Source organism: Electrophorus electricus, chromosome 12 (assembly GCF_013358815.1).
Source record: "Electrophorus electricus isolate fEleEle1 chromosome 12, fEleEle1.pri, whole genome shotgun sequence".
Taxonomy (NCBI): Eukaryota; Metazoa; Chordata; class Actinopteri; order Gymnotiformes; family Gymnotidae; genus Electrophorus; species Electrophorus electricus.
Window position 1 is genome coordinate 2,135,539 of NC_049546.1, and position 25,672 is coordinate 2,161,210.

The following is a 25,672-nucleotide window of genomic DNA, read 5'->3' on the forward strand; positions in this document are numbered from 1 at the left end:
TTAAAAAACTAAAAAAAAAAAAAAAGAGAAAACCTGAACAGAATAAAACCTTCCAAACAAACACACACTGCAGGCCTGAGTACAGCATTAGGACATTAGGGTCAGGAGACTGCGTTAGGAAAGACACGAGAGGCAGATGTCGCACGTGTGATTAAATACCAGCTCCAGAACACAAATACACTTCCGTTTACGTTTGCCATTTAGCAGACGCTCTCATCCAGTGACTTACTGCAGCAGTCATCATCATCATCGTCAGTTTTGGAAGAACTGAAGAGGCATAGCCAAGAGCAAAAAGTGAGACGTTTTGAAATGTTGTATTTGTTTTTCTTAAACTGTACTAGTATTTTACAATGTACGCCCACAAAAGCACAACGGACATCATGTAGTTTGTTAAATTATATTAAAAAAAAAATCTTTATTGCCATTTTCACTAGATTATACACTCAAACTCAATAGCAACAGTTCAACACTACTGGAACGAAATACAAAACGATGCCTCAATCGCCAGCATTCTTCTAACAAGTGCAAGACGTCGGCTTATTAAACCAAAAAAAGAAAGACTGTTAAACAGTTTAGTAATGCAAACTATTTACAAAAAGAAACCATTGAGTACTTCATGCCATGCTCCTCAACTTTTTAAAGAACAAAATTAATCCTTCAAGTTTTACAAGCTGCTCAAGGAATGGGAAAACAAAGATGGAAAACATTGTATCGAGAGATCCGGAGACAGACATTTCCTTAAAACGTCTACTGAAATGAGACCAAAGCGATCCAAGCCCAGCTGCCTAGCTCCAGTTCCACACACTACTGCGCTCTGCACCAGGGAGCCGCCCACTGCAAACCTCATGACACGTAAAGCATGGAGTGGTTAGCAGGAGTATATACAAAAGTAAACAACAATGGTGCACAATACTAAACAAACAAAAATGTAGTTCACATCATATTATACAATGGGACAAACCGGTGAATTTAATTTGCTTTGTGGGGTTTTTTTGTTTTGGTTATTTATTTTTTTTCTCCCCACCTTCCTATCTTAATATTTTAAACTATACATAAGTTTGACCTGAAAAACATTTGGGCTGAGTGCAGGAAGTGTGAAACACAAGCATGACGTCGTGGGAGTTAGACTAGTCAGCTGTAGGTCACTAGACGCAGGGGAAGGGGTGGAGTTTTGGGGGAGGGGGGCGGGGTTTGTTCCTATTGGCGGTTGCTCTTGATGCGCTCGAGCCTCTTTTTGAGGTCGTCAAGGTTGGCCGCGGGTGAGGAGGCGCGGCCGGGGCTGCGGGAGCGCGACTGCTCCTGCTGGAAGTGCGACTCGCGTGACTCCTTCAGCTGCGAGAGCTTGCTGTGGAGCATGTCCGTGGAGGAGGTGAGCGGGGGCTTGTGCAGCAGTGAGGAGAGAGGGGAGGAGACTGGGGAGCGCTCGTCGTCCACCGCCTGCTGCTGCTGCTGTTGCTGCGAGAGGACAAACGCCAGGTCTGGTTAATAAATGGATACCATCATCTGTCATAATAAAGCAAAAACTAACAAAAAACACAAGAACCACAGATGTGTGTGTGTGTGTGAGAGAGAGAGAGAGAGTGTGTGATGGAGGGAGCAACCTTGGCGTTCTCCAGTCCGTGGCGCTGGCGGAGGATCTTCAGTCTCTCGTAGTACACGGCCGGTTTCAGCTCCTCCCCGTTGTTGCTGACCAGCGTGGAGCTGAGGGAGGGTGTGTAGGACGACTCCGTGCTGTGCTGAGGGGTCACTGCAGGGACACAGCACACTTCATACCACACACAGGCCTGGACGATGCATCATTTCTTATTCACTGCGATACTGTGTAATATGTAATATCTTTTTTTTTTTAATTTTTTTTTACTGCATGCTGCATCTTGATCAAGACATTCCAGATCAGTACTCCATTTTCATGACTGGGTTTGAATATACTGCAAGGCAGTATAGTAAGTGGGGTGGGGGCGGAGCCAGAGGCTGGGGGCGTGGCCAAGCTTGTGGAAGGCGTTTACCTGCAGAGGTCTGGAGGCGGCTCTTGCCCTCCCGCTCTGATTCAATCATACGCAGGCCGCGCTCCACATAACTCTGGAAAAACTGAGAGGTATTCTTCAGAAAAGGCTCCAGATCTGCATCGGAATACTTCTGCTTGTATTCATACAACTCCGTCAGGCCCTTGGGGGGACGAGATGACACACACTGACTATTTAGACTGTGCATGTTTATATGAACTCCTCATTTACTCAGTGAACGAGAGGTCTCTAGTGGTCACCTCTTTAGTGTTCTCCTTCGAGCCGATCTTTTTGAAGATCTCTGAGAGGATGTCGCTCACTTTCGCTTTGATCACCTTGTCGTCCTGTTGGCAGCACAGTAATATAATTCACATGACACTGTCCCCATTACAGATCATCCACTGACTTTATTCCATAATTTGATTCTCTGGCATGGTCTCCCCTAATGTCTTATGGACACTACACACTTTTTTAAAATCTTACCGCTCGTACAACGTTTATTGTCTGCCACCTCTGGTGTGGCAGACAATTTCTGTGCAACAGGAAAATCGAGGCTAAAGTCATGTTTAACCCAAGCTCTTGACTCCAGAGGGCTGGGGAGGACCTACTGATCGTAACGCTCCCTTCTCCGTGTTCTGGTCGGACTTGAAGCCGGAGAGGTTCCCAGAATGCTTCACCACTCGCCTCAGGTGTGCCTCCAGCTCTGATTCATTCCGGTTCTCGATCATGGACAGGTGGTCCAGTATCTGCTCACAGACCAGACCACAACAAGCAGGAGTTACTTCAGAACACTACATTACATTATTTCCATATTTAAATGTGTTGTATGCTAAACGGGAACGGGAGAGCCTATAAGAAGCCCACTGATGCCTTTTATGCAAATGAGTTTCATCAGACTGATTCCTATGAGCCACTGGAGGGTTAAAATGATAGTTACCCCATTAATGTTACCTCTATTACAGTTACGTTTTATAACATGTAATTATATCTTATTGTAATGTAGCTACTGTCAAACATTACTTTTGTTTGTAAGCACACTTATTGACCATGTAGGTTTTCCATTTTCTGTTGTCAAATTAAACACTGCAGGCAATTTCTTCCCCACTTTTCTATTTCAGGTAGAATTTTGAGATTAATATTTTTGCCTTAAAGTCTCTTGACTGTTATTTGAAGGTGTTTTGTGGAAAATGAATAACAAACTTAAATTGCTTTTAATTAACACTAGTAGTAATTAGTATGAGTTGTATTACACTTTGAGAGGCAGGTGCCCACCAAGGTCAAGAACTTATGGTTGTTGTAGAACTCTTACATGTTTCACACCTCTAGGTATCAGCATTGATCCCTGTATTCCTACAGTATTCTAGATCTTTGGTATATTGGGCTCTAACCTACTGTACTGTACTAGGATATTCTATGAGTAAACGACAAAGCACTTTTGTAAGTCGCTCTGGATAAGAGCGTCTGCTAAATGCTGTAAATGCAAATGCCATGTTAGCTTTTGGTTCACACAGTTTGGCCTTAACCAGCAACATTTAGGGAGCGTGGGGGTTCTGTCTGTGGTGTCTGTGCTGGTTTCGGTGGTGTACCTTGGCTCCGGTGAGCTTGCAGAGTGTGTGCAGTAGCGTCTTCAGCGTGCGGTGGGGTACATCACTCTTCAGTTGTTTCAGCTTCTCCTTAGGGAAAACCTTCATGAAGTTGTGAACGTCCAGAAGGATTCGATCCAGGTTAATACTATTGATGGTCTCAGGCAGGAAACGGATCATCCGCCACAGACACTGCAGAAAGAGAGGAGTGGAGCAGGCCCAGACTCATACACACGCACGCACGCACGCACGCGGCAAAACCTGCTTACCTTCATGACCAGCTCCGAGAACATGGGTGATCCCGCAGTGGTGATCAGACTGTCCTGCAGGAGGACCAGCAGAGCACTGCAGGACACCACAGACATCAGCGAGAGAGAATCCACACAGTAACTCATCTAGTTTACAGTAACCATCTCACAATGTATAAAGCCACACAGAGCTGAAGATTCTAGTTATGACGGGTGGAGGGGAGTTGTGTGTGTGCGTTTCATGCCAATACACACACACACACACAAACAATGACGTTACGCTCTTTGTAGCCTCCTTACTGAGTGGAATGACAAAGGTTAGGAGGTGAAGGTTGACTGCTGACTGCAGGGCGCTACGCCAAGAGTCGTGTTTGAACGCTAACTTCTGTCCGGCAGCCAGGCGAGGGTGTGCCCGGGGAGCCGGGAGTCTGACCTCAGGATGTTGGTCTGGTCAGACTTCTCCAGCACGCGCACCACCAGTAGGTTGACGGAGCGGATGAGCTGCTGGCCGTCTTCAATGTCCTCGACCCGCGAGTCTAACATCAGCGTGATCAGACCGTGCATCAGATCCTTCAGCACACCCATGGACGCCTCACGTGCCAGACTCTCAGTGGAGAACAACTACACACACACACACACACACACACACACACACACACACACAAAGCCTTAAGCCAAACAAAGCCTTTGTTTGGACATTCTGAAATAAAACCCTCTGTTTGTACCCGACTCTGGAGACACTGCTCATTAAGATGGATTACGTTTCCTTATTTTATGACCATCACAACGCGTGTGATTACCAGCCTGCTCACCATAAAGAGACTCCTGTGCTGTACTGAACGGGGTCAGGTGCGGGGACGGGTGCGGGGACGGGTCTCACCGAGAGCATGTTTCCGATGATGCAGCTGTAGAGCTTGAAGATGTCCTTCTTGTCCAGGCGGTCGTCAGCCATGTGCGTGTTGTAGATGAGGCGCAACTGCATGAAGGTTGCGATGAGGAACTGGTCGATGTGACCTGACATGGCCTCTGCCTTGTCCTCCTGCCTCAGCACCTCGTCAATCTGCAGAGGACAAACAGCATCGTGGGAAACGGAGTTCATCCAAACAGCAGAGGAGGTGGGAAATGCAGTTTTATCATCATCATCATCATCAGACAGTCGTACACACGGCTACTGATGAGCGCACGTTTACCGCCTCCAAACCGCGCAGCTCAACAAAGCAGAAGACAGACCAAGTGGGTCATTTAAACCCTGGGACTCGCTATGAGGTTGAGTAGCAGTAAGACATGGGAAACATAGTCCTAGTTTAGCGAACAAAGGTCCCGAAGGCCAGCAGGTTAAAAGCCAGCTAACCTGTGCCAATGCCTGGATGCTGGTGTTGATGTCGCCACTGGCAACCTGGGAGATGACAAAGTTGATGGTGGAAGCTGTGCTGTTGTGGAGGTCATCAAAGTGAGGAGACACTGATCGAATCCTACACACACACACACACACACACACACACACACACACACACACACGTCAGGGAAAGGCGGTTGCCGCCAGCTCTGCAAAGCTCCGGTGCTCAGTGCGGCGTCTTTACTTCGGTTCTGGGATCATAACGGGTTCCAGCAGCTCCTCCAGTTTGTGCTGCACGAGGTCAGGGAACTCGCTGACCCGCGTGTGGTCGTTCTCGATCATGTCCAGGTCCAGCTGGAATTCTTTTGGGATGGCGGGGGCTGTGTGCTCCGAGTTCTGCGACCGGGCTTGACTGGAGGGTGCGGGACGAGGTCAAGAGAGAACACGTCACCGTCGTGCAGATCACAGCTTTTACACATGCAGACACACACAGCTTTGCATCACACGAACAAAGGATGCGCGCGCGCACACACACACACACACGACAAGAAGCAAAGCGGGTGAACGAACAGCCGAAGGCCTTTGTACACTTTTTCCATCCATCAATTCCAGAAGTTAATTTAGGAGTTAATTTACAGGCTCAGATTTCTGCAGTTAACAGCCTTTGCAAAAACGAATGTCACATGTTTGGGAAGGATGATAAATGGTTGGATAGAAGTGAGAGTGCTGCTAACTCATGCTAACAGCAGCAGGACTGGGACTACCGCTGGGCTGGAGTCAGCTACTGGAGTTACGGTTCCTCCAAACCAGCCTAGTTCCTCCGGGAGGTGTCTACGCCCGAGCCTGTGCTATGGAGCTATGTCTCTCCGGCTTGGGTGCGTGCCATGGGATCAGAACCTACAGCGAGTCGGCAGTACTTACATCCTATACGTGCGATACATTATTCTGTCCGGGGAGAGCAGAGAGTAAAGGAATGATGGAGGAGGGGAAAAAAAAAAAAGAAAAAAAAGAAAGAGAGAGGCTCAGGTTTAAGAGATACGACATGCAATGAAACAAGAGGACCGAACGAGACCTGGAGGGGCGCATATGGAGGGTGGGTGTGCACCAATTAGCGAGCTAACTGGCTCAAATTTAAACCTTTGCTGAAAGCAACGTAAACCTTGCTCAGTTCATCTCGGATGACTACCTTAACTGAGCCACCAAAGTTAGCTTGCAAAAAAAACAAAAACAAAAATAACACCTTAAAAATCTGGCTTCATAGCACCCCACCTCGAAGAAACAAGAGCATGAGTGTGTGCTGCTATACAGAAGGTCAGTACAAGGTGACGCAGAGCACAGACAGGCAAGAGGAACTCAGCGTTCCTGTCATGCTTCTGTAGTTCATGTCAGCGCCGCAACTCAAGCTAGTGGATACTGGTGAACTTTTGTAATTATTTAAAACGATCTTAAAACAAGTGCAGTCTCTTGACCAAGATGATACTTTGTTTCCTAACTTGTGCCCGGCCCTAGCACCGAGGAGAGGTGAAACGCACTTGAGTTTATTGGGCCCCTCCTCCTGGGCGGGCTTCCGGAGGAAGGTGGCGTTGGAATTGGCTGGGTGCTCCCGCGGCGCTCTCTCCTGTTTGGTGGAGACGGCGGGCGTCTTCTTAGCTGAGCGCTTGATTCTCTCCTCCAGCATGCTCAGGTCCTTCTCTGAAAGCTGTGGAGCACCAGCGAAAAACTTAGAGCAGCACGACAGGCCGTACTGGAAATATGTTCTTTAAATGTTTATCAAATATAATGTGGGCATGTGAAAATACTAAATACATGGCAGAGATGCGCCAGGTTACAAAGCATGAAGGTTTCTCAAAGCATCGTGCGAGTTATGGATGCATGTTTATCTGCTGTGTCCGCTACAGACAGAAAGATGTAGCTCAACACAGTTGCTGGGCGACACAGCCGGTCTGTGACAGCGCCTGTGCATCGCAGCAGGGCTGACGCAATCAGGCGAAGTCTAAAGTGGGTCCACGGTGAACCTGCCGTCCCAGATCCCGGGCCACGTAGCCCAGGGTCTGCTGATGGGGCGTGCGTCTCCACTACCAGGCAGAAGCCTCATTTAACGCCATCTGTGCGTCGCAGCCCACTGGCAAACCCTAACCCTGAGTCCAGCTGGGAGCTAACGTAAGGCTTCCAGAGAAGGCTGCAGCTGTAGGAAGACAGGGTGTTCGGAAATGAGACATGAATCCACTCTGAGTTAGGCTCTAGGCTCTACGAGTGGGCACCATCAGCAGCCTGTAGAGAACCACCACATTAGAAGCTCTGACAAAGTTGCTAAGATGCACGAAATTGGTCTGAGCGTAACGAGATGAGAAACAAGGCCTCGGTTATGATATATACTGGGTAATGGTATGGCCTGGGTTACACGTGGCATCAAAGAGTGACGTTTAGTTCATCTCAGTCTGTAGCTGGCACAGCAGAGATTCATCCTTCTGCGTAAACACCAGAATGGTAGTTCATCTCACATCAGACCCCCAAGTCTCGAGCTGCCTTACGTTGCCGACGAGTTTGAAGATCTGGTCACCGCAGACATTGTACGCCGCCACGACCGTGTTGAGTGCGGCGTTGCGCACGGTGGTGTCGCGATCGCCAATGTGAACCGCGATGTCTTTCAGAGCCTTGGCAGGTGTGGGCTGACACACGTTCATGCCGTAATTCTCAATCAGGCTGCCCAGTTCTTCAAGACATTCTGCAGTGGAAACATTTATGGCATTCAGCTGACGATTTTATCCAAAGCGACTTACAATCATGACGGAAAACAACTTGAGTAATTAAGGGTTAAGGGCCTCGCTCAGGGGCCCAACAGTGGTATCCTGTCAGTGGTGAGTCCTGAACTGGCCTGCTAACAATTCTGGAAGATAAACAGTGTAAATTTAAATAAATAAATCGGAGCAGTAGAAACTCAATCTCAGTCATTCACCTGATCGCTGTTTGGCGTTCTTGGACTTGGTGCCCTCCATGAGGAAGGGGAACATCTTGCAGGCAGAGTAGACGTTGCACAGCATGGCCAGAATGGCACGCACGTCCTTACGTACCACGTCTTTGGACTCCCCGACCTGGACCAGAGACAGCAGACACACACACAGGTCATGCTAAAGCCCAGTGTAAAGTTTACAACCAATACATAAGGGAGTTTGCATACGTGTTTACATTAAAACCAGTTACAACTGTATCTGTTTGGTTAACCATTAGCAGGCGATTTCTCTGTAACCTGAGTGCTACTATTCTAACAGATACACAAGCCTAGCCAGCAGGGATGTGGGATCTGATATGACACAGTGCCACCAGCCATTCAAACAACTGCAAATGTTTCTGACCTCGTTTGGAGGGAACACAGGAACAGCTGAACGGCTAAGCTTCTACTAGTCAGTTTGTGAGCTGGTTGCTGAGAGTCATCGGTATACACACCCATGATCTTAAACTGAAGTTTAACAGGAGTGTGCAGTTTCCATATGCACACACTATCGTAACCATCATTCTCCAAACCTGTTCATCAGCAAGTTTGTGCTGAATTAACAGAACTGACAGGCATCATATTGATATCCCTGGTTTGACTGATGTCTGGGGGGAGGTGTGTCTGTGCGCTAAAAAGACATACTGACCTTGAGGATGAGGTAGGGGATGAAGGACGATGCCTCATACTCGCTGAGGTGGTAGTCCTCTCTGCTCAGCATGGTGAAGAGCAGTTTGAGGAACTCCATGGCCTTCATCAGCACGCTGGTGTTGGTGTCGAAGAACCGCAGCGTGAACCACTTCAGGATCAGGTCCAGACATCCAATCACGGCCTCCGCCTCTGCCTCCAAGTGCTGAGGGAGGGCAACAAATGAATGCCAATGTGAGCTTGCCTTCCCGGGTGTGTGTGTGTGTGTGTGTGTGTGTGTGTCTGTGTTTTCACAGCTCCCACACCTCGATCATAGCGCTGATGGCCTTCACATGGTGCTGGAAGTCGTAGTGGTAGAGTTCGTCCTGCAGCCACTTGGCCAGGCAGGGTGCCATCTGGTTCTTCAGCTGCTCCACATATTCGTCACGTGGGGTGATGAAGTTCCACTTCAAAATCTGCGCAAACGCCACACACACACACACACACACACACACGACAGTAAATGGCACCCTAAAAGGCACAAGCATTCAGTATCTTCTTAAGACCACGGTGCCTTGTACAATACCATCCAGATACTGAGAACAGGTAACAGTCCCAGACAACCTCTCAATGTTCTCCAACACACACCAAGACTGCAGAAAAATGTCTGACAACCCAAGTGAAGTGTGATCATTCACACACAGGTACTGCCCTCAGGTGTTACCAAACAGTTACATGTCTGTAGTTCTTGGAGAATGTTAGATCAGTGTATTCGGAGCAAGTTAGTCACTTTCTAGTCATACTCCTGTGCCCTTTTGGCCAGTAAAACAGTTCTGAGAGACATCAGTCTCGTACCAACATAGGTACAAGTCACAGACACGTGGCTCCTTCAGAACGAACAAAGACTCATCACAGATGCTGATAGAGGCCCATGAGGTCCTGGAGCTCCTACCTTCAGTGCCTTCTCCTCCTTCATCCTCTGCTCCTTGCTACCGGGCATGAGGATGAAGAGGGGGCCGGACTTGTCATCCTCGTCTTTAGCGCTGGGCTTGGCTGGAGCTTTCTTCCCCAACACTCCCTGAAATAGGTGGGAGATAACCGAAGCCACAAGAGAGCAGTGTTAGTCTTAGAGAGAGAGAGAGAGAGAGAGAGAGAGAGAGAGAGAGAGAATGAGAATATAAGCTGCTCCGGTGGTTACTCAGCGGAAATTCAAGCTTAAGTGCAGTGGCACACCAAGCCATGACGCCCCAGACTGAAACACCCGGTGAGCCCTGTGGACGGTGAGCAACCCACTGCTACATGCTGGTTGCTACGTCTGCCACCTGACAATCTGCCGTGCTTAATGACACTGGCCCCACCTACACGCTGGTTAAGCCTCACGTTAGTAACCCGAGTCGACGCAGAAAACGCTGGACTTAACTTTAAACGGCTGCAGGATAAAAGGTGTGCTCGTCTCGCAAAAGAGTGCAGTGTCCTTTGGTCACACACCTCTAGTCATGAGACCACCTGACTTTAACCTCAGGAAAGAACCCATACACTCTCGCATCAGGTGCAACACTGAGCAAGGCAGCTGTCTATGCAGTATTCCCAACAGTCAATTCAGTCGGACATTCTGAATGTTTACACCATCTGTGCCTCAAATGCATTAAGCAGCTTTGGCAGAAAGCTACAAAACCAGTCAATTAAAAAGGCAGAAATAAAACAGCCGTCTGAACCCTTTTAGCTGCAGGCGCTGTGGACTTGGCCTTCTTGGTGTCCGGTTTGGGTTCGGGCACGCTGTAGTCGTCCACTGCGGGCTGACTTTTAGCTGGAGCTGAAGAAGAATGAAGGGAGGGAGAGATTTGGAGAAGGAAGGGTTATTGTGGACAGTGTGACGCAAGGGCTGGCTGCTTGTAGAGTCGGTCACACCATGCAGAGGGAGCGGTACCATCCATGCAGCGCGCGGGGGTACCTGCTGCAGGCTTGGCGGCAGGGCCGCTCGGAGCGGGTTTGGATGGAGCAGCTTTCGCAGGTGCAGCAGGTTTCGCGGGCATCACTGTCCTCGCCTTCTCCAACATGGCCACAACCTGGTCCCTGGAGGATGGCTACGGAGAGAGCCAGGAAAAAGCAAGGAGCTCGGACAGCTGGACGTTTACGCAGAACACGTGCTCACACACATTTTAACTCATCAGCCTTTGTTAGATACTCTCAAAACATGATCCAATCTATAATCTGCTTGCCATCTCTTTAAACCCAGCTGCAGGTTCTGAGGGGCACGTTTGCCCTTCACTGGAAACCTCTTCCAAAGCAAAGCTGTGAAATAATGAAATACATTCTCTCTTTCCACAGGTTCAAAACATGAATGGAAGAATATTTGTAGAGCATGAGTGTAACAATGGAAAAGCAATTATTTAAAGTTCTCTGGGAATCCATTTTTAACAATATACCATATTGTGATTATATTGACAAATATAGCTACTGACTGATATGATAATTATTGTATTATTTGCACTGCATTGCATTATTTTTTCCCCAAACTTGTTTAGTGCTGCTCCCAGGACATGAGCGGACATGCCGTCATGTGGTTGAGAGCTCATTTGCACACTTCCCCACAGGCGACACCAACACGATTACACAAACGGTACAACATGCAACTCAAACGTGCAACCAGAACGCAGTCGCTAGACTGGCGAGGACCAAGACAGATCAGAGCGGATGGTACAAGGCTAGTGTTACTGTGTAGTTACAGTCTCTGGCCCATGGAACACGGGGGAACCTGAGACAGGCCCCGTCAGGACATCCGGAGCCCACCTTGAGTTTAGTGGTCGCTTTGTTCATCTTGTCGAAGCCCAGGTGCATCATGAAGGTGGGCAAAGCGTCCTGGGCCTTCTTCCGCACATCCCCACTGCGGTCCTCCAAACAGGTGTACAGGTGAGGGACACACAGGCCCAGGTCTGCAGGGACAGAGCGCAGAGACGGCAGCCTTTCCGACAGCCAGCTCAGCACCTAGCGCGCGTGCGGGAGTGGGAGAGAGAGAGAGAGAGAAAATGGAAGCTGGCCCTGATGACGTTTTGATCTTGGTATATAGTGCAAACCTTTAGATATCATGGTATACGATCTTAAGAGGGTAAGAAAGAGAAAACATTTCACTGTTTACATGTGTAACAAAGTCATGCTTAAAGCAGCAGCTAAACTAAAACATCAATGTGTCTAAACATGAGTGAACACCAGCAGACAGCAGCATTATGCTAATGAGATCAGAAGTGGGTCTGCAATCCTATTACCATGTAATTCATTTATTTTTTAGCCCTGTTGGCACATCTGGTTAAACTACTTCTTGAGACCAGATCCTTTTACATTTGCACTCAAATTCCAAACACCACAGAAACAGGAGCACTGCTGTAATCCGGTTTCCTTGCATTCACACACAGAGAGCTAACGGAGTAGGGTGTGATTATACGCCCGTCCCAGTGCTTGAGGGGGGGGGGGGCCTACCTCCTGTCTGAGGAAGGGGTTCTCTCGTTTCAGCTCTTCTGATAGGTCCTCTCCCTCTAGCCACTCCTTCAGGCCGGTCTGCTCCACCCACACGTTCAGCGTCGTCATGGCGGCAGTTCGGACGTTGGGCTGGGGGAGTGAGTGTTTAGTGTCACGTACACAGACAGGTGGTGTTATTGATCCAGTGAGGTTACGCCAGACGGCCACCGAGATCGATGATGGAAGACAGACATGAGACTAGGGCAACCCTCCACGCTCACACAGCCTCACAGGCATGCTGTCTCAATTGACTTGAGCTCTGAGGAACTAGCTGGGTGACCGTAAGGAGTGTGTGTGTGCGCGCGCTGGCACCTTGCTGTCTCCCAGTACGGTGATGATGGGGAAGCCCAAGTTCTTGACGTGCTGCTTAAGGGCCGGACCCATGGCTGTGGCAATCTGCTGCAGGATAGACAGGGCCTGTTGCACCTGGAGACAGATGGACAGAGACACTTAACCCAACACACTCACTACCCACATTAGGAACACCCAGACTGCACCGAGACTAGGAGCATTTTGTGGGTGTATAAGTACTGTTGCTATGAGCAGTGTTTGAGCACCCCTCTGAGGGGTTTAAGAAATGTGTCCAACAATGTGGGTGTGAATTAGACAAAGCGCATAATCAATTAACAACATAACACTTACAAACATTTAATAAAACATGCCTGTGAAGTTAGAACTTGGTAGAGGGTCGCTGTTATTGTGCATGAAAAAAAATCTACAATCACCAATGTTCATGTTAAAAAAAACAAAAAAAACCCCCCAAAAAACAGCTTCCCTAAAGGGGCAAATCAGTAAATGTGGAACCCCTCCTTACACACACAAAAATAAATAAATAAATAAAACAATAAAAATAAATAAATAAATAAATAAATCAGTAAGTCAGTACTGTAACACACCAGCAGCTTGTTGGAGTCAGTGAGACGTCCCTTCAGGGCCAGGGGCAGCTCCCCGAGGTTGGCCTGGATGAACTTGGCCTCGGAGATGGCCGCTGTGACCTCATCCAGCCCCTCCTTGCGGATCTTCCAGTTCTTATCACTGATCTTCGCCACCATCTCCGACGTCAGCTTATCCCTGCGAGACAGATCAGAGATTACGGTCACTCAAGCCTCTTTAAACATGAATTTAACCTGCTTTATTACACCAACTTGACTTCCCCTCGTTTCTCCCAGTGTTCACCACTTTAAGAATGCTCCTCCTTCAAAACCAAAGTTCTTATAAACGAGATGAACATTTGTACTTTGATCTGTCTACACCCAAACTTTGGTCTTCTTAACTAGCAGCCACAAGCTGTGAGGTGACGCTGTGCGCCATGTCATGTGAAGTGTAACCGTGTCCAACTGACCCGATATCAACTCTGGGCAGCAAGTCCATGATGTCACCTGCTCCTCCGTCTACCTCGTCGTCGTCAGGCCCCTCCCCTTCGTCCTCCGCCCCCTTTTTTGTTAGGCCACGTACAGGAGCAGGAGGAGTCTGGCCCTGGGTCTGAGAGGGGCATGCGCACGCATAAACGAGCCCCGCCCACCACGGCGGGCACACGTACACGCATGCCGTTACAACACGAGCTCAGACTGTTATTTTAGTCATTAACGGTAACGCAGATAAGAATACATCAAGGTTAAAATAGGCTAATTAGCTTTACACAAACGTCATCGCCCATGGCTGTGCCCACGACAGCTGCTGCTAGAGACCGACACACATCCTCAACCCAGGCCTTCATTAAAGGTAGAGCGGGCGTACCTTCTCAAACTCCACGTCTATCTGCGAGAGCAGCGCCGGCTTTTCGTCCTCGAAGAACATGCGGAGGGGAGGGCCCATGTACAGGTACATCACGCCCAGCAGGGTGACGGCCGCCGTCCGCACCGCCTGATTGGTCAGAGCCAACACGTTACTGTTCTTACTGCCCTCCTGAACGACTGCTGAGTTTTGTGACAACCGGAAGAGCTTTGTAATGTTAATCAACAGGACACACCGCAGGAGAGGACAACGTCTCTAAATGAAGTCTAGCGTCAGTTTATTTGCAGAAGCAGGTGGTGTGTGAACAAATATTTAAGCAACTGGCGTAGTCACGGTGCAAACTGAAGCACTCACGGGGTTGGTGGCGCCCAGCGCGGTCTTGACGTTGTTGATGAATGCCTTAACGTTAATCCTGCAGGAGTCATTTAAAAGAAGGCGGGAGGTACACAGAGGGAGTCATATGAGCTGGGAGATATGAGCAGAGAGACAGGGAGCAGAAAGACAGGGAGCGGACGTCACTCACCCTGTAAAGCCAAACTCCTTAATGGCGTTGGCCAGCCAGTTCAGCGTCTCCGCTTGGTTTTTGGGGTTCTTCTGTGCAAAGGCCAAAGACACCACCTGCAGGGAGAGGAACGTTCCAGCTTTAACATTCAGAACGCTACACGGTTGTCTTGGAAGTGTCATCACCATTTGTGGAATTGAAGATTTTTACATCTTAAATAGGAAGTCTTTGACATGTTTGTTTAATACAAAGATCAGATTCAAAAGTTTGAGGTCACGTATCCAGGCTGGTCAGAGCGATGCAACAACAACTTAACCTCAACAACACAACCACCTTAAACATTCCACCAATCACTGGGCCTTCTGGACTTTTCTTCTTAAATCATTTCTCAATCTTACACCAATGTTGGTTCGTTTGTTCGTTTATTTTTTGACGAACGTTGGGTGAATGGCGAGCAGACCAACCAGTGTTTGGGAGCCGCGTGCCAGACTGACCTGCTCTGCGGTCCAGGGCAGGGAACGCGCCTCCCCGATGGCGGTCAGGGCCTCCTTGGCGCTGCTGCCACACTTCACGTCGCCAATCTTGTCCACAAGACCGTCCAGCACCACGAGGGCGGAGGTGGTGGAGAAGCAGCCCTTCGCTGCGATCAGGCCCACGATGTGCAGCTTCATCTGCATGACCTGCAGGACGCGTGGTTTACGCCGTTAGTACGTGTGAGCGAGCGCATTAGAGGTATGACTGGGTTCTGTGCCGTGTGCAGTCACTGTGGCTGGGACACACCTGGAAATTGGTCTCTTTCCAGCCGGGTTTCTTAGCCAGCATCCTGACCAGAGCCTGGCAAGGAATCTCACTCCTGTCCATCTGTTCAACAGCCTGACACACACACACACACACACACACCTTATTCAAATGACTCCTTTAGTTGGGGGTTTGCTTAGGTCTTCAGTTTGGAAAGAACTCTGTTGAAAAATGGACATTTTCATAAACAAAGAAAGAAAGAAAGAAGGAAGAGGGGAAGAGAGAGAGAAAGAATCTGAAAGACAGAAAGAGTGAGTGTGCGCACGTCTCTCACCCTCTGAAACTCCTCCATACTCGCCAGTCTCTCTTTCCAGTTGGTGCTGTCCAGCAGCTGCATGCAGGAGGCAGGAAGAACGGCGGCAGACCTCTCCTCACACACCTCCAGCTGAGAATCACACGCCGTAAGTACAGCGACGTACGCCACACCGGCTGCGGTGCATGCCATGCATGTGCCATCACACTCACCGACAGCTCCGTTTCGACTGCTTCCTTCGTTTCTGAGCCTTTCTTGGTCTTGGCACTGGGAACAACAGCTTTGCCTTTTTTGGGAGGACCTGCAGCCTTTAAAAAGAAACGCACGGCTCACGGCACGGATTTAAAGGAGCCAGCAGCACCGAGCACTCGTATAGGTCCTCCTCAGTGGGTGGCTCTCTGAAGTGTGTGTGTGTGTGTGTGTGTGTGTGTGTGTGTGTGTGTGTGTGTGAGAACGTACTCTGGCTGCTGCAGCTTTTTTGGGAGGGCCTGCGGGTCTGGCTGCAGCCTCCTCCACAGGAGGCGCTTTTGCCGCAGGGGGTTTCTCCCTCCTCTCCCCTCCCCCGCCCCCTCCTCCACCACCACCTCCACCTTTCTTCCCACCGACGAGCTCCACCTTATCCGCACATTCCTTGATCTGTGCACGGAGAAAAGCCATCAGACAGACAGACACTCTCTTTGATAAAACCATAGCTTCTCTACACAACGAAAACAGATACAGGATTAAAGTGGAGAAAAGTACAACACATCATGGTTTTAATAACATACGTCATAAACTGTGTGCCTTACGGCAGAACTAGAGAACTCCGGTGGAAGTTAAGGATGACGCTTGGGGACTTGTCGCTGTGACTGCCCGCATGAGATCCAGGGAGCTGCGTTACCTTTTCCAGTTTTAATTTGTCCAGATCAGCCAGGAAGGGGTTAACAGCCCTCTCCCCCACCGCCTTCATGGCCGTGCCCAGGGCCTCAAAAGCGGCGTCCCGCACCTCCGGGGCGGAGTCATTCACTTGCTGAGAGAGAGAGAATGACCCAGACCATGTACATCAAGTCGTTTATACAGACACTGGGTGAACATAGTTCTAGACCAGTGGGACTTCAACCTGAAGACCAAATCCTAATCCAGTCATGGCATTATGGGCAAGACCACTGGTGGGCTATGGTGTCCTCACACCTGACTTGCAGGTAGAAGGGAAGTGAACATCTTAAGGCACGGGAGCTTGGAGGCTCTGATGGGATGTCTGTGTTCTAGCTTACAGTTGCCCAACCAGTTGACGCTGGCGTAAACATTTCAGAGTTTTTATTCCACCTCTCATACAGGCTGTAAAACCTCCTTATTGTTCTTCAGGCAGTAGATTATTTATTCAAGCGTGACCAGTGCAGCGAGGTGCTCAAGTGTAGTCTAGTGTCCCTGCATGACCCTTAACTCAAGTGCCACATATATCTCTCAGTTGCAGTAACCTGCAGAATCCAGAAAGGATATTTCAGTGCAGAGCTCGTGCTCTGCCAGGAGAAAGAGGCTGAAAGTGGGCAGGGGTTGCCGTGGGCGGTACCTTGATGAAGGCGGAGCAGAGAGCCTTCAGGACGCTCTTTGGCAGCGTGGCGGGAGTGCAGTGACGAAAACTTCGGGCCAGGAACAGAGATGCCTGCTGCTTAATGGAGGGGTTCTTGTTGTCCATCACGGCCAGCAAGTCCTCGCTGATGTTCTGAAGTGTGGTCTGGAAAAAAGGGGGAGGATGATTTTATAAAAACCTCTATTTTATAGTACGGAAGTTAAAAGAAAGTAACTTGGGGCACCCTGATGGTTTGAGAAATACAGGCCAGAAGTGTGGAGAAAGAAATAAAAAGGTATCCCCCTTTTCTGGACAGATACGACAGTTATATAAATTTTGTTGATTGAGATCCACTCACTTGTGAAGGTTTGGTTATGGACACACTCACCGTGAGGAAGACGGCGTCGATAGCCTCCTGCAGTGCCTGCACCACCTGAGGTTTCTTCTCCTTGAACTTCTCCAGAATGGTTGGCACCACCTTTTAGAGAATAACTTGGTCTTAAAAATGCTAATTTGCCCATATAAAAAAGGTCTGGCATTTAAAAGTACACGCCAGCCAAAACATCTCAGAGAAACGTCGTAACTAATAGCTTAATTAGCTTTACTCACCTGGCCTGCATACGGCCCAAATTTCTTTCGGAGTCCTGCTGCCAGTCCTGCTAGGCATTTGGCCGCCAGGGTCACCAGCATCACGTTGGCATCTTTGCCCACAACCTGCATAGTAACAGGCACCATGACTGTTCTCACTGCCCTGATTCACAGAGGAACTCCATTTCCCACAATGCCCGCCGCTACCTTTTTCAGCGCGCGGACCAGATCTCCGTAGTCTCCGGCCTCCAGTTTGGGGTTTTTGCTGAGGGCTTCCACAGCTTCCAGTGCCTCCTTTCTCTCCTGCCACTTCTTTGCCTCCTAGATGCAGAAATAAATCAAACGCAATGGCTCTCGACACAGAGCGTAGAGGCGTTGGTGTTTGTACTTACAATTTTCTCATAGAAATCTTTAGGAATTTTGGACAGAATCTCAACAGCTTCCAGGAGCTCATAGGGGTCCATGTGGGTTTCAGCTGCCTCGTCCTCATCACCTGGAAGGGCATTGGCAGTGAGGTTTTAGGAGGCTCTCCCTGACCACGCCTCCATGTGCGGTTTCCCTGCTCTAAACCCAAACCCCCCTGGATCAGTTACAGCTGGTCAGTGCTGACCTGAGACCAAATTCCTCACATCCTTGTCATATACTCAGTCATATATCCACGAGTTGTTGTACATGGAAAAATGAACATTAATATTAATAATTTATGCAAAAACCTGCTAGAAAAAAAAAATGTACACAATACGATGCTGATAACCTAATGTTTTATGCATTGTTAATCCTACCTAAAACCAACACAGATTATAATCCACAAAGTCTGGGACATATAAGGGAAAGATGGGAGCTCGTACCGTCAGCTTCATCTCCCCCGGCAACCTGCTGCTGCTGGAACTTGGCCTTCAGGTCCTGTTGGGAGCGCAGGAAGCGAGTCTGTTTTGCCACAGCAGCCGGCAGCTTCGACCACTCCTCCTCCAGCTCTTTGAGCTGTGGACGACGACACACGAGTGCACGCATTACACTGGCAGGAACATTACTCAGTGGAAATCAACAACAACAACAACAACAAACACTACAAACTATCACCTACAGGTTCAAAGTTTACAAGCTGAACAATAATGTCCCAAAATTAAGACAGAACTCCATACACAAATACAAGATAACTATTTGAAATTGGGAGCATTGGGCTTTACCTCAACTGAAAACCACGTGAGTGTGTGTGTGTAAGAGAGTGAGCTTATTTGTAGCCAAATTTTTTTCCCCTTTACACTCCAGCAGTTCGTTAACAGATGTCCTTCCACTGTTCCTTTAAGCTAAGGGCTTTCGTTTAAGCAATTAAAGTCTGAACGCGTGAGTTCAGGTTTCACATCTCTCCGTCCAGCCCAGGTGGAGAGGAGGACCACCGGGAGGTGGAGAGATGGAGGTGTTAGCATCTCACCTGCACGGAGTTGATGTTCTGCAAAGGAGCCCTCAACGCATCACGAATCCACTTGTAGATCTCCACGGCTAACAGTTTAGCGTCATCTCGCACGGCCTTCTCGCGAGACTCGAACAGCTTTGGCAAGACTTTGACTACCGGCTTCAGGGTTATGATCTTGGAACCAAATTCACTGCAAAACAAATGCAGGATGTTAAAAAACTCAGCAAAGATGAATTTATTTTACATACATGAGGATATTAAAATTACTATAAAAAGGTATGTATGAAGGCAAATGTGTTTGTATAATTATCTCACTGGGATGAATATTTTATTCTTTATTTGGGATGAATATTCAGATGACAACTGCTGTGATTCTGGTTAACCCTCAGTGGCTGCAGTTCTCAGTCAGTTGTTTTCATGGCTGCGATATTCAAAAGACTAAAACACAGCCAGGCTCACCTGAGCGCTTTCCTGAGGGTTTCGATGCAGGCCACTACAATTTTGGGGTTCTTGTTGTCTAGGCCTTTGATCAGCTCGTCCTGGACGATCTCCACCTTCTCGATCTCAACGTACATCAGGCAGATGTCCGTCCCCAGCTCTTTGGCACGGGCCTTGGGCTGATTGAACACTTTACTCACCACGCCAGCCACCACCTCCCCCGCTGTCCTGCAAGACAGCAAAGCCAAAGAGCCCCGCGTTTTTCACTCCAGTGTAACTATAAAAGATGACTTGGTTTGATCCGCAGTCCCCAACAGGAGGGTTCATTCCCTCCTTTTGCCTTGTGGGTTTGTCCACGACAGCATTTCCTGTCCTGGTCATGGAGCGCACCAAGCCTGCGCATTTGAATAATCGCCTGTTCGCACACACCCATTCTAAATATACAAAGAGCCTGTTCATCAGCTGAGGTGTCCAAGTTGGGTTGGGGAGCAGGGCATCCAGCCCTGCCTGTGCACTGGTCTGTCTTGCAGAGCTGGGGCATCTGACAAAACCATAGCATCACAATACTACAAATCATTTTCTCAGTAAATGATATGCAACACAATATATATTTTTTTCTTGAGGTTTGCATTTAGAGTCAATTCATTGCAAATGGAAAAAGGGTCATGATGTAAAACAAGAAGAAAAAAAAGTTCATTGATTTGTGGGGAATTAATATTTACAAATAGAAAATGAAACAGGTAAAACAATTGGTCAAAAAAAAAAGTAAATAAAAGGTCAATTTAAATAAAGGCTCGTTATGCACAGAAACAGGAAGAGGAATGCTCTCCTACACATTTATGCAGATGAGGGCGCAAAAGGCACAACAACATTATCCAAAAAAGGGGGAAGGTGAAACACTTACTGAGCGCTAGAGCAACGATCCAGTTTGTTTGTAATTCAACAACAACCCCTGCGTTGCAAATAGCAGGCTGACGTCAGACACGGTGCTGACTGGAAGGGGAGAAGCTCATGGCAATGAGCTACGTCCTGCAGAAGGTCTGACAGCACACTCACCACGCCTGACCAGGGTCCATTCAGTCCAGAAAGATTTAGATGAACAAACAGCCAAACAAACAGCCACAGCTCAACAGCCAAACAAACAGCCACAGCTCAATAAACCCATCGGCCTTCAGGAAATTGCACCAACAAAACCCGTAACATTTTTCATTACGGCCAGAGTTACTGAAGAGAAGTGTGATGATCACACATACATTACATCACACTATTGAATTCTGAATCAGAAATTGAGTCTGATGGGGCACACAAAACACAACACATCTGTATGGAAATCAACACACTTTGGCCCTTTCAGGGCAGCCTGCCTGCCCAAACACAGAACAGTCTCTGTGTTGTCTAAAATAACTTCACTTTCACCAAGGGTCCCGTTTCTACTCTGTTGCTAGTGCACACACGGGGGTAAACAAAGGATATTAGCCACTCTCACAATACCACCTGGTACAATACACCAATAAGCATACAACAGATCCAAGACATGCCATAGTGACCGATATGCATGTGTTATTAGATCGTAAGCGCACACTCTGAAAACCTTTCATATGAACAAATTTTGTACACTTGAAAAGTTGTCCGAGTTAAATCTCACAGCATGACATGTCAGAGGCCCAGAGCGTAGACACTGTTGGTGAACTGTGTCTTCACCAAGCCCGTCTAGTAAGACCCATTACAAAGCCCTTCAGTCAAAACCTCACAGGATGAAAATGTGTTTACCGATGACACACATACTCAAATAACATCACGCATCACCCTTCCAAAGATACAGACACTGCAGGTTAAATGTTGTGTGACTGCGCAAAGGAAAGGTATGCACTGTACACAATCTAAACAAAAAAGCCAAACGCAATAAAAGACACTTACTTGCCAGCCACGTGCGCATTCTCGATAAACACAAGTGCTGCTTCCAGGCCTTTCAGCTGGGCTACGGCATTGGAGTCTGTGACAAACTTTTTGATAAGTCCCAGGTACTTGGCCCACTCGGGGCTCTTCTCGTCCGTGATGCGCTGGAACAGCTTTTGTGCCTCCTCGTATCCGTTCAGTCTGGCCTTCCATACCTGGCGGGAGAGGGACGGGCTGAGAACTCAGCGAGACCGCACACAGAGGAACGGCGTCATCCCCAGATCTCAGGCTTTGAGAGGGGCCGCAGGCGCACCAAGCTAAGGACGAGATCAGCACTGCGGTAGCTCTGGTCATCTGGTTAATCACCTGCTACCTCTCAGCCTCTTTCAAGGCCCATGATCCCCACATGGTCCCTTTTACAGTGGCTATTTATGGTGACTTGTTTTAGGTAGAGGACTCGTCCCACAAACTTTTTTTCAAAGTCATGCAACCCTTAAATCAATCAGTCCGTCCAACCACGCCTTGCGTACCTGTTGCAGCAATAAAATTATTTTTTTAAAGGGATTAGGTTTATTTCAAACATTGCATCGCTTGTTCAAGCTGTAAGAACCAGACAGCCAACGGGCAAGACCGCTCTTTCTCCAATGATACTGGACAGAAATGTGAAGCTGTGGCTAACAGTAACAGTTCAGTAAAACTGCTGAGGCGTGAACAGCCTGGTGACCGCTGAAACACACAAGTCAACGAGCCAGACCAGGCATTAGCAGACAGGGGAAATGGGAGTAATCACCTTGTGTTCACACTTTTGGTCAACAGGCAACTTCATCCACTCGCTGTCATCCCCCATGATGGCTCCTCTTATCTGTTCACCTACAAAGCAAATGAGAAATGAAGAGGACTACATTTGTTTTTGGTGTATGGACTTCAGCATAAGTGTGCAGCAGAGAGAGAAACGCCATCGTACACAAAGCTGAGGCTGTGTTTATTTTAAATATGAGCTGGGAGGAACATGCCTTCATAAAACAAACGTCAGAAAAGAAACAAAAGAGTTTGAAAAACAAGGCACAAGAATGCAAAATGCTTGTGCTAAAATACAGCACTATAACAAGGTGGTGAGAAGTCAAAGACCGTTTTAATGAAAAATTCAAGGCTTGTTTTTTGAGCACATGATACAATATTAAAACAAAAGAACTTTGAAAAGGCTAAAATATCTTGACCTAGATAACCTAACTAGGAACCAAAATGACGTCGCAAAGTTCAAAGTTGCGCCCACCGCCAATTTAATCGTGAATACAGCAAGAGGAAAACGATCCTATTCACCCTAGGCTCTGTGCATCTGCAGAAACCCTTTGCAAAGTGCACAACACTGGCGTGCAACAGCGTCAGCGTGTCCAGGGCGCAAATGGCCGCTCGCGAAGCCGGGACGAGTGGTTGCTTAATGTGCTCTAATGCACATCCGCGAGAGACGGTCATTTCACATTTCGTATCGATTTCTTCCAAACAGAAGCTAATGCTCGTGGTTTCGACATCTTCGACATTTCGTGAACAATGATTCAAGAGACCCCTTAACACATCCCGCCACCGCCTCCACCGTGGCCAGCGTCACGGTGACGACCACTCGGTCAATACAAACAACTGAGGTAAACAATATGACCAAGGCATGTAGTTTGCACAGAGAAGCATGGTATGTGCAGATATGCGAGGTAATGGTTCATCTGAACGAACCGAGTCAAGCTTGAAAGAGAGTTGTCATGGCCTTAACCTAACCTAACACTAAACCATACCCAACCTAAACACTAACCTAAACCGAACCATATCTATCTTAACCCAAATCAAACCTAAACACTAAGCCTAACCTAATCCAGCCTATCTTAACACTAACCCTACCTAACCTATAGCTAACCTAACAATAACCTAACTTAACCCTAAACCAGCCAAGTCCTGCGATAATGAGACAGCTTCATGATCCAGGTTAGCTCAGCTAGCCTCCATAAATCAGCATCTCCAGGCTAGTTAACGTACGCGTCTAAAGTGCATCACATTTAACCTTGCATCAGACAACCAGCGCTAGCGCGCTACGTTCATTTAACGCTATCTAGCTAGCTAGCGACATCAGTGGGGTTTCAGTGAAGGCTTAATTCATAACGTTGGCCTAAAATAGCCAGGCAACATCAAAAAGGCGCAAGTTACGGTACCGCTCAGCAGCTAACAGGCCAGCTAACAGCTAACAACAGCGTAGTCGCTACAGCGCTATTTCAACACCCACGCAGCGGCCTCACACACTGCCATGACAACCAGAACCACCAGAACCACCACAGCAGTTCGCGGCTGGCGCGAGTTCACCGGCCATGACTCACACTATTGTCTGACAGAAAGAAACGCCAGCACGGAGCAGGCCCCGAAAACGCAGCGGTACCGAGCCGGAGGTGCGGCGGTAACCCTCCCCCTCTCAGTACCCGCCGCGCCTCTCACGGTCCTCCAGGAGACGCTCCGGTAAAAGGAGGCTCGGTATGTGCGGGGTTACCTGCTAGGACAGAGAAGACAAGGCGCTGTTCTTCCTCCGGCGCCGATACTCGGTCATTACTGTTCGAGCTCCGAAACGCCTCTAAAGGGGCGGAGAGTCGGAGGGAGGGGCCGCGCGGGGAACGGGGGCCGCCGCGCGCACTCGTCTCAAGCACGCGGGTTGTCCACGCGCTCGGTCTGAACCAGCCGTGCAGAGGGCGCGCGACTGCAGCACACACAAAGTGACCTACCATTTATGACAGAATTGATCAGAATTGAGTGTTTGGATCGAAGTGCAAGATCTGGATTAACGTGTGGAAAACAACGGCCCTGGCGGTGCGACCCATCGAGCTAACCTGCACCGACACTTCCCCACTGCAGTTTCTGACTTCAGCTGCCAAATTATCATTAGTTGGCTGCTTCCAATGTTACAGGTAGATCAGGCATTTCCTAGAGACCCGCAGAAAAAGCAATCCACAAACACCAACTATTAAAATGAAGCCTACATTTAATGTACATTACTAAATATATGAAAATTGCATATAATAATAATAATAATAATAATTATTATAATTATAATAATAATTATTATTATTATTATTAACGTTATTATAATTATTATTGTTATTATTATTATTATTATTATTATTATTATTATTATTATCATTATTATTATTATTATTATTATTATTATTATTTTGAATAGTATGCTAAAAATCCCTAACAAAATAGATTTAATTCAATGTCCTGTCTTTATTGTGACTATATATTGTAATCATGTGCACTGAAGCAGTACTGATGGCAGTGAAATTTAGGCTCAGATAAAGTTAATACACTTACTGTATATGTGATATCCTATAGCATAAAGACATAAAAAAAGCAATCACAGAACAAGTTCAAACATTCCATCCTTAGGCCATCTCGCTGAAGATGTGGTTGGATTCATCTGTTATACCACAGTTTTAACATCTTAGATTAGGTATTCCATTCTAGCTGTCAGACATATAGCACAGAACCACTTCTCAAACTTATTACTGATCACAGAGTGAGTCAAGATGCAGGCAACCTGTCTATTCTGGTTCTTTTAGATCTTGGAGCTGCTACTGATACAGGTAACCGCACGGTACTACCTGATCGACTATAAAACTGGGTTGATCTCTGTGGCTCTGTTCTAAATTGGATTTAATCCAACCTGAGCATCTTAAATATTATGTTGCACTTGAGTATCATGCATCTATACATTTTGCTCTATTCTGTGGAATCCCTCAAAATTCGATCCTGGGAATGGCATTATTTACCTATGCATGCTCCGGTATTCCAGCAGAATGAATAAATACCACATTTCATTTCACCTGTATGCAGATGGCATGCAGTTATATATGTCTGTATCCACTCACCATCAAAGGTCTCTCAGCTCCATGTTCAACTGTTTTGAGGACAGTGCTGGATGTCTCATACATTTCTACAGTTAAATAAAGATAATCCTGATTTCTTGTTATTGTGTATAGTGAACTGAAAAACGCTGCATTGGTACACTTAAAAGTCACTACTAAAAACCATTATCAACTCCCTGGGTGTAACTTTCAACTGCAATCTTAACATTAAGAACCATATTAGTAATGTTTGTGAAAATGCTTCCTATCACCTGAAAAATGTATCAAATATCTGTGACATTCTTTCAACAACTTCTAAAAAAACA

General features: G+C 47.6%; 1 protein-coding gene across 4 annotated transcripts; it reads right to left on the reverse strand.

The window, feature by feature from the left end:
* Positions 1-383: 383 nt before the first annotated feature.
* On the reverse strand, positions 384-24,100 carry ckap5 (cytoskeleton associated protein 5). 4 transcript variants are annotated; one of them, XM_027017176.2, is made up of 45 exons: positions 23,996-24,100; positions 22,262-22,341; positions 21,493-21,686; positions 19,597-19,803; positions 19,156-19,327; positions 18,572-18,704; positions 18,116-18,216; positions 17,931-18,044; positions 17,745-17,849; positions 17,524-17,613; positions 17,136-17,300; positions 16,467-16,595; positions 16,046-16,222; positions 15,799-15,894; positions 15,608-15,718; positions 15,316-15,408; positions 15,030-15,215; positions 14,557-14,651; positions 14,388-14,445; positions 14,037-14,162; positions 13,642-13,781; positions 13,196-13,370; positions 12,612-12,725; positions 12,261-12,389; positions 11,577-11,771; positions 10,738-10,870; positions 10,502-10,599; positions 9,739-9,864; positions 9,113-9,262; positions 8,809-9,012; positions 8,127-8,262; positions 7,702-7,895; positions 6,703-6,869; positions 6,092-6,115; positions 5,415-5,582; positions 5,186-5,306; positions 4,715-4,894; positions 4,268-4,455; positions 3,856-3,931; positions 3,590-3,778; positions 2,612-2,749; positions 2,264-2,347; positions 2,007-2,166; positions 1,602-1,747; positions 384-1,455 (listed from the first exon to the last, which is right to left on the reverse strand). In XM_027017176.2, exons 2-45 carry the CDS (start codon positions 22,316-22,318, stop codon positions 1,198-1,200), a joined length of 6,102 nt encoding a protein of 2,033 aa, XP_026872977.2. In that variant the 5' UTR covers positions 22,319-22,341; positions 23,996-24,100; the 3' UTR covers positions 384-1,197. The 4 variants fall into 4 exon arrangements, with proteins under 4 accessions (XP_026872977.2, XP_026872976.2, XP_026872979.2 ...); XM_027017175.2 differs by having other exon boundaries at positions 1,602-1,765; XM_027017178.2 differs by lacking the exon at positions 6,092-6,115.
* Between the last annotated feature and the right edge of the window lie 1,572 nt (positions 24,101-25,672).

Coding starts and splice junctions, on each gene's coding strand:
- ckap5 (XM_027017175.2), bottom strand. CDS start 22,318: ATGGGGGATGACAGCGAGTGGATGAAGTTGCCTGTTGACCAAAAGTGT. Junction 15,895..16,045: donor AAAAAGCTGCAGCAGCCAGA/GTACGTTCTCAC, acceptor TTCTTTTTAAAG/GCTGCAGGTCCTCCCAAAAA. Junction 8,263..8,808: donor TCCCCTACCTCATCCTCAAG/GTCAGTATGTCT, acceptor TCTCTGGTCCAG/GTCGGGGAGTCCAAAGACGT.